Source organism: Ammospiza caudacuta, chromosome 2 (genome assembly GCF_027887145.1).
Source record: "Ammospiza caudacuta isolate bAmmCau1 chromosome 2, bAmmCau1.pri, whole genome shotgun sequence".
NCBI lineage: Eukaryota > Metazoa > Chordata > Aves > Passeriformes > Passerellidae > Ammospiza > Ammospiza caudacuta.
The window spans coordinates 46563376-46571865 of record NC_080594.1 but is presented as its reverse complement, the minus strand read 5'-3'; the positions used below and the strand labels follow the sequence as shown (position 1 = coordinate 46571865).

The 8490-nt window shown below is 38.8% G+C and overlaps 1 protein-coding gene across 1 annotated transcript in view; it reads right to left on the bottom strand.

Annotated features, from left to right (window-relative positions):
- Positions 1-1197: 1197 nt before the first annotated feature.
- The window catches only part of AASDHPPT (aminoadipate-semialdehyde dehydrogenase-phosphopantetheinyl transferase), a 28895-nt gene continuing 21602 nt past the window's right edge, over positions 1198-8490 (bottom strand). Inside the window, exons 5-6 of the mRNA XM_058825643.1 lie at positions 8386-8463; positions 1198-3688 (exon numbers count right to left, since the gene is read on the bottom strand). Of these exons, the coding sequence (XP_058681626.1) occupies positions 3530-3688; positions 8386-8463 (237 nt within the window). The 3' untranslated portion in view covers positions 1198-3529. The remainder of the gene's footprint in view (positions 3689-8385; positions 8464-8490) is intronic.

Here is an 8490-nt window from a genome sequence, read left to right as displayed (position 1 = left end):
CAGCTCAAAGACAACTTTGCCAGCAGGAATTCTCAGCATGCTGGGAATTATGGGAGTAGCCCTACTGAAATTTGTTGCAGCAAAAGTACCTCAGGTGGGTGTGTTAGAGGTCCTATGGTACCAAGGGCACAGCACAAGGCACACCAACACACAGAGAAACAGGACAGAAATGAGGTACCTGTCTACTCAGATGTTTCAACAAAAAGGGGCAAGTATAAAATGAAAATCTCAGTGTTTTTGCAGAATATCTGGCTAGAATTAAATGCCTGTGTTTATGAGGTAATTACCAAGTCCAAAGTGAGACATTTATACAACTTTTAAAAGTATGAACCTGAAGAAAACTCTTATACAACCCCTTCAGAGCTTTGCCATTTATAACTATAGCGTTACCATTTATCAAAGCTCTTAAAGTCCTTCCAAGTTCTGGCATCGCCTATTGATCTGGCATTGCATCTTGATAATGCTGGGAATCTTGGTGTTCCTGCTCCAAATGTCAAAAGGCATCACTAAATCCCTAGGACATATCTGGCAAGCATCCTGGCAAACCTCTGAAGTACTCTAAGAGGTGTTGGAAAACAGAAGATGCATTTCAATTGATGCATTTCAATGCGTTTCCTTATTGTTTAACTCACTTATAAATACAAACAAGTTTTCACATATTTCAAAGAAAGTCTTGTGCAAGTAAAAGAGCTTTTTCTGTATGAAGAAGCTCCTACTACAGCCTAAAAAACCTTTGAGTTCCATGTCCTAATTAAAAAACAAATCTTCAGAAATTTCATTTTAAGCAACACTGGGCAGCACTGTAGTCTAGTATTTGAAAATGTTCATCCTCCTAAGAGTGTTAACTTCACACTATGCCAGTTTCGACCACAAGATGAGAAAGACTCCAGCACAGAATGCACCAATATTACGTCCTATTTGTCAGAAACTGGGTTGCATGTTATAAAATTAAAATTGAAAGCTAAGTAGTGGAGAACTGGTCCAGACCTTGGCTTCATGATTCATCCAAAGGATGTCATTAAGAATGTACAGTTTAATGATCCCATAATTTGTTTCCAAAATCGCAAAGGAGTGCTAGACAAGTGTTTCAATAATCTTACCTCTGTCTTAATCTAAGTAATAGCAAGATAAAATAATAACCACAAACAAACAACTCAAACACGAAATAGTCCACATTTTATTGCAGTAAAGAAATTTTACCCAATCTTAGAAGAAAGAGGATTCATAACAATAATTTGCCTGTGCAGAGCAAGAAAATAACATATTGCAAAAAATGACTTTTTGAAAAAAGAAACTTTATTTCAAATAAATAAAGTCTGTCTCCCTTGAAAATTCAGAATTCATTTTCATGCTTACATTTTCTACAAAGAGCAAAGTAATCAAAACTAACTGAATTCTGGAGGATAATGAAGTACACCTGCAGAATTAGGCAGCAGTTAAGGCTGACAGTCTCAATTGCTGTTTTAGACATGGTTTCAATTTTGCCGAGAACCACTTATCTTTGTAGAATGTAGCACTATAATCGTGAAAAACTCCCACAAAGGCCACTCTATGCTGACTTGCATAACCATCTTTTCAACTTTTCCACAAATCATCTCCTTATTGCAGTGTCTTGGGTAGAGATGGTAGTTTAAAGTTGAGCTGTTCCCCAGATGTTTCCCAGAGCACACATATAACAACCATATATACATTTCTTCTGTTGATGCACCTCTGATTTCTTGTCTAAGATGAGCATACTTGATTAACACCAGTGGACTTGATCCCATAAGATAGTAACAATCTACATCTTGTGTAAGTTTACAGACTCCGTAGAAGGCTGAGGGAACTCTCATGATCCACTTTTCAGTTACAGATTTTCACATCAAATGGCACCTGTCTCTTGTCACACAGTTGCTAAGTGCCTTGAACCCAGTTTTACCCCCTGAAGTTCCTAATCCGCTCAACCGTTTTTGATGTAAGATACAAAAAGTTTTGAACAAGTCCAAACTAAAACACATCTATTCACTTTTAACCATCTTTTCACCGCAGACCAAAACTTTTGAAATTTATTTTTTGATCAGAGACTTAAGAAATACTTCTCAGAAACACTGTGTTGATTTGCCACCTAGGAAAACATAGGATCCAATCTAAGACCGAAATCTGAGAATTTGAGAAATGGGAGGATGGGTCAATGCTGTTCCATAGGGAAAAAGTCTACCTAGCTGCAGCCACTGCTGGAAAAGGCTCATGTGGAGCAGAGCTTGTGTTTTTACAGCTTCTTACCCTCATAGGCATGTGGTAGGGTTATGTCAAGGACACTATGCAGAAAACAAAACAGATGAAGGAATGGAGCTCTGGAGAAGGAATCAAAAGGCGCTGAGGCTTTTTGATGTAAATGGGACAGAAGAATGATGGGAGACAGCAAAGGTCAGCTCACCTAGCCTGGACTGGGCCGACAGCTTGACCTAGCAAGGGAAGCTGGAGTTGCTCTCAAATGGCAGAGAGGCTCTGTGGCCATTGGCTCTGTATTCTGTAGAAATGCAAGTAAGTTAGTGTTCTGGCCTTGTGTGGAGAAAAGACTCAATTATCTTCTTATCAGCGAAAAGTGTGACAGTGAATTAAAAAAGAAATTTATCTTAGAACTGTGAAATAACATTAATTTATTTGTACACACTAACAACACTAATTTCAGTATGTGCCTCCACAGCACAGATATCCAGAAAAACTTACTTCTGATTTTAAGAAGGATCATTCACATTTCTAAGGAGTCAGAATGTCCTGCTGGCCTTTTAGCAGCATGCTTTTAGCCAAAAATTCCATAATGATCTAGCTGCTCTTTCCCACTGAGGTAAAAGCAAGTACAACAATTGTGTCCATTTGCAATGACATAAAACAACCTGACTCAAGTGGTTCTTCAAAAGGCATTACCATCATCTAACCTAACTGCTATTAAAACTAAAAATGAGATTGACCTTATTTTTCAAACACTTCAGTGTAAATTAAAAGACACAGAAAAAAATCACACCCTGAGAAACAGCAGTCTTCTAGAAAATTCTTTATGAACCACTCTAAACTAAGATTTTACATACAAACACCAAGTTTTGTACAGCATAAGAATTTGTAGTATTTTTTTTATTCGTCCATCTGAGAATAAATGAATAATTTTTGTAAGAGAAAAAGCAGTATCATAATTTAAGTTTCAGCATAAATTAGTATGGAAACACATTTTTATATACTAAACACTTGTTCATTATAAACAACATTATTATACAGCTGCTTTCTGTTCCTAGCCTGGATAATTACTGAAGTGTAAGAACCACAGGCAAGGAGATGCAAAAAGGCATGTTGGTTTAGGCTTCTAATTCTGAATTCCTTCAGAAAGGAAACATGTTTTCCTTAGAATTCCAATGAAGTGTCATGAAAATCAGGTTGTCAGCTTTAATAGAGAAAGATACATTTCATTTACATATGTGCATTTATTCACGTACTTCAAATTAAACAGGATAACAGCATAAGAACTTTGTCAAGTTTCTTTTTCTTATACACAGTCCTATCTTGAATGTGAACTCTGTCTCACTGGACCCTCCTGCTTTGAACAGAAATTGTCCCAATATGCAGAATCCTCGGGTGCGACAGGAATACCAGATGCAACTAAGTCTTCAAAAGTCAATAATGTAAATTGTGGTTGGTTGGGCTCCATGGAATGGACCTAAAGAAAAAACATATTAGCACAACATGAATCAATAAATATAAATTTTCTTCCTGTAAAATTCTCTGTCACATTTAAACTACACATTGCTAACTGAAGAAGAAAGAAGACAGTCTATATTTGAGACTAATATCACTTCCCCTCATTTAGGCTATACAGTTACTATTAGAAGCATGTAACAGGCCACACAGAAAAATTGAGCTTTTTGTTCAAACACAGTTCACAAAACTGATGGAATAAGGGCTACAGAATGCTGCAAGTATGACAGAATGACTATTTAAGTCGAGTAAAGAGAAAGACCACCATCAAACATTCTTCATTCTTCAGCGGATAAGATTATTTGAGTCAATTGTGTGAGGATTTATTCCACTAGGTGTGCCTATTTGTACTCATTTTAATACAGTAGTCACTGATGTTTTGCATGCTTCTCTCAGACTCAAGTACTACTTAAAAACTGAAGTGGTCACAATCAACCTGCAATTCCCCATGTTAAAACCAATTAAATGTGGACTGAGATATTAGAGATGATGGTGTCAGGGTCTCCATGATAGGTTCATCACTCCAACAAAAAAAAAAAAATCACAATTCAAAGAAGAAAAAGATTAGGGTTTTTTGTTTGCTTGGTTTTTTTTTTTTTAGCACGCTACTGTGCAGCCTGCTGTATGCCATCTCCAAATGTAATTGTTTGGAGACAGCAGGGCAGATAGTACAGCCTGCACAAATCAAGCATAAATATAGCTGATTCTTCTAAATAGGCATTTGCAGGAGCAACCTATTCTTAATGTTTAATATTTCATAAAATTCAGTAGGGCTCCTCTGCAGTGGTGTTACTCAGTACATCAGGCAAACTGACTCATTTTTGATGAGCTTGTCAGAGTCTCTCTGTGTGGCACTACAGCCTCTGGTGCATCAGCCACTCCTCCCAGTTTGGTGTCACCAGCAAACCCGCCGAGGGTGCACTGCACCATCATCCAGTTCATTAGTGAAGATGTGACACAGGACTGGACCAGTACTGACCCCTGGGGCACAGCACTGGTAACTGGCCTCCAACCAGACTTTGTACCTCTATCACCACACCCTGTGCTCAAACATTCCGCCAGTTTCCAATATACATCACTGTTTGCTTACCCAGCTCTCAGCATTTTTCTAGGAGGATCTTATGAGAGACAGTGCCAGAGACAGAAGGTACTGAAATACAGGCAGACAACTACCCACTGCTCTAACCTCATCTACCAGGCCAGTCATTTCATGACACAAATTTACCAAGTTGGTAGAGCATGATTTTCTCTTGGCAAAGCTAGGCTGACCAGTCTTGGTGATTTCTTTGTCATTCCTGTGCCTGGAAATGGTGCTCAGGACTGGCTGTTCTACCACCTTTCCAGCAGTCATGGTGAAACTGTCAGATCTGTAATTGCCTGAGTCCTACTTCTCCCATGCTTTCTTCCAGTCTTCGGGCACTTCTCCCAGTCCCCGTGATATTTGGGGACTCAATAATCTTTGGATTATTGAGAGGGGCCTTGCAATGCCAGCTGTATCCCATAAATATTACTGACTTACACTCATCCAGTTTGCTCAAGCATTCCCTGGCCTAATCCTCTTCCTCCAAGGGCACATCTTCCTTGCTCCTTCTTCTTCTTTCATCCCTGCAACCTGGGATTCCTGACATCCAGTCTTGCTAACAAATACTGATGCAAAAGGGGTATTCAGCACCACAGCCTCTTTCAACATTTGTCTTGTTGAGTAAAACCCTTCCCTCTGGCTTCTTTGCACTTACAGAAGTGCTTCTTGTTGCTTTGAACATCCCTGGTCAGATTAAATTCTATTTGAGCTTTAGCTTTTTAAACTTCATCCCTGGATGCTCAGATATTTCTGTATTCTTCTCATGTTACCCATTCTTGCTCCTACCCTCTGTATGCTTCCCTTTCTATGTCCAAGTTTGGCTAGGACCTCCCTGTTCATCCATGCAGACCTCCTGGTATTTTTGCCTGACTTCATAGGCAATGAGATGGAACTATCTTGAGAGTGGAGATGATCTTTGAATCAAAAGCAGCTTTCTTGGCCTCAGCTTTCCTCTGAGGCCCTATCCCACAGGACCCCTCTTTGTCCTTTGAGGAGGAGAAAGTTTGCTCTCCTCATGTTAAGGAGTGAGTCCTCCTCACTGCCCTAGGATCCTGAACTCCAGCATCTCGTGCTGTTGGAACCCTGCAGCCACAGACAGATCTGTGACTCATCATGTTTATTCCTCATCCTGAGTGCACTGGTGTACAGGCACTCCAGAAGCACTCCAGCACATTGACTTTCAGGAGAAGATTTGGGGAATTTGTTCATAATTGTGCCCTGTAGACCCTTCCTTCCTTACATCCAAGTGCTGGAGGTGACTTGGTCCAAGGTCAAATTTGAGGATTTTGTTATTCCTTTCTGTCACATCAGTGAAGGTAGGTCAGTAAATAGGCAAAAAGCAAAAATTCTCCACGTCAGTATTTGAGCAATAGGCTACTATCAAGAATAAATGCAGAGACAACAAAATGGTTTGTGCTTGTTGTAACAGCACAGAAGAACTCTTAGCTGTCAATGCAGACTGAAAGTGAAAAAGATTGAGCTGCCTCTCACTTTACGTCCTTACACAAGTGACATGGTGTTGAGACATTTCTGCTCATCTGACATTCTGGAGATGAGGTAAAGCTGCAGGAATGGTGCCTAGAGCCATGCAAGTGACATTACAGATGCATACCAAATATGAACCAAGCCTCTGAGCTAAGAAGTTGTTAACAGATGTAGTTTGAACCTCAGCACGTGCTTGTCTGAAGGAAGCGTGTCCTGACAGAATGCATCACAACTCTTGTGAAGTACAGCAAGAGACAGACTGTCTATCCTTTATATCCTACACAGGATTTATAAAGAATTTTAAACTCAGACATCTTTTATTGAGACTAGCCTTAGATAAATGTCTAGATCTAGGTTAAAAGCATAGATAAACATTCTGTTCCCTCAAGCATATAGCAGTCACTAGCATTTTGATAAGACTCTTGACACTAGAGATTTTTAATTACAGTACATTGACATAACAATTGATCTTTCCTGGGAATTGTAGGTACATGCCATCATTTTGTGAAGAAAACTGAAAACAGATGTTCTGCAAGCAGACCATAATGAATTACTCCTGTGACTGCAGAGAGGAAACCGACACAAACACTGACATCCTAAAACAACTGGGTAATATTTACCCACATGTTAAGCTAGAATGAACAACTTTTTCTTTCAACACATCTAGCAATAAATATAATAATTTTTATGGTTCTTTTAAAAAGAGAGAAGGTAACATTCATTTCCTCCATGTTCCTGTTAGAAGGAGGCCTAAAAAGGCACAATGCAATAGTACATAAATTTTCACTTAATTTCCTTACTGGGGAGTCACAGAACGCGCTCTTGTTCTGCTTAAAGTGACCTTTCTTCATAGAACTGAAATAATGAAATTTAGGCCCATCATAAATTTAGTCAATGGACAAGTTAGCCTTTGAGACTCTTGATTCAAAGATTTTTCATCATAACCTTTGATATCATGACTATTTTTTCTATGGTACGTTTAAGCTAAGTGACCACGATGGTGAAAGTCAATACTTAAAAATCCTGGATTCCTGTAGAATACTTGGATAATTAACTTAAGTAAGTCCTGCCAAAAAAAATGCACATAATTTCTTAAAAAATATCTGTCCACTGATTTATCACATTAAATCCTCAAAGGTAGTTTAACACCTCTTTTTCTCAATCTAACCAATATGAGTTAAAAGGTCTGCATCCCTTTGCTATCCATGAACATTGACTTTGTTACCATGATAGATAGTGTGCGTTACCACTTCCATGCTTTTATCCATTCCTATACTAATTTTCTTTATTCTTTCTAGTTCCTGGTAGAATCTTTGTATCTAAATAACATAAAACAACTAACCAATTTTCTTGTGAGCAACTAGAACAACAGAGAAAATCTGGCAATTTGTCACACTCTCATTTGTTGACTGTCTGGCTGTTTTGGCTACAACTTGCCAATCTGCCTGTCCCTTAAATTTGACTTTTATTGTTATTTTTAGGACTGAGGTATTTTTTAAATTACACAGAAAATCATGAAAAGCTTTTAAGTAGCTTTTCTCTTTCTCTCTACAGAGACACCACATGGAATGAAGACTAACACTGCTGTTCTTCCCATCTGTTGGTTGTTGCTGCTTGTCTCAAGGGTTATCTTGTCATAATGGTGTTTGAGCGATGGATCTGCTCTGGGATACAAGCACTGACAGTCCCCCACTATAATCAACTTGGTGAGGTGTCACACAAGTTTAGCAGTCCAGATTGGTTCACTGTTTCCATTTCCCTCTGTGAAAACCATCTTTCCCACATGAGTACTAGCAGGCTGTGAGAAAAATCACTTAATCTTCTCTTGAATGAACACATTAAACACATGCATTACAGACTTGACATTATCTGTTGCTGTCCTCTGAAACCATTTCTCCTTCACAGACTTTTCCTGAAATAGGCACAACAGAACTAGAGAAAACACTTCAGTAACACTGCTTGGTTCTGGTTAATACCATGCCTAAGATAAGCCTTCTTCTTGGCCCTGTTTATGAGATGACACACTTTTAGCTACACTCTAAGTTTATCTTCAAGTGGTCACCAAGAGATAGAACTACTTCCCAATTCCTTACATCAGAATCCTTCTGTGCAAATCCCTCCTGTTTCCCAAGTGCCACTGCAACATGATGATTGTCATCCAAGCGGGTTTCCTAGAAAGATCAAAAATGGCAATGTAA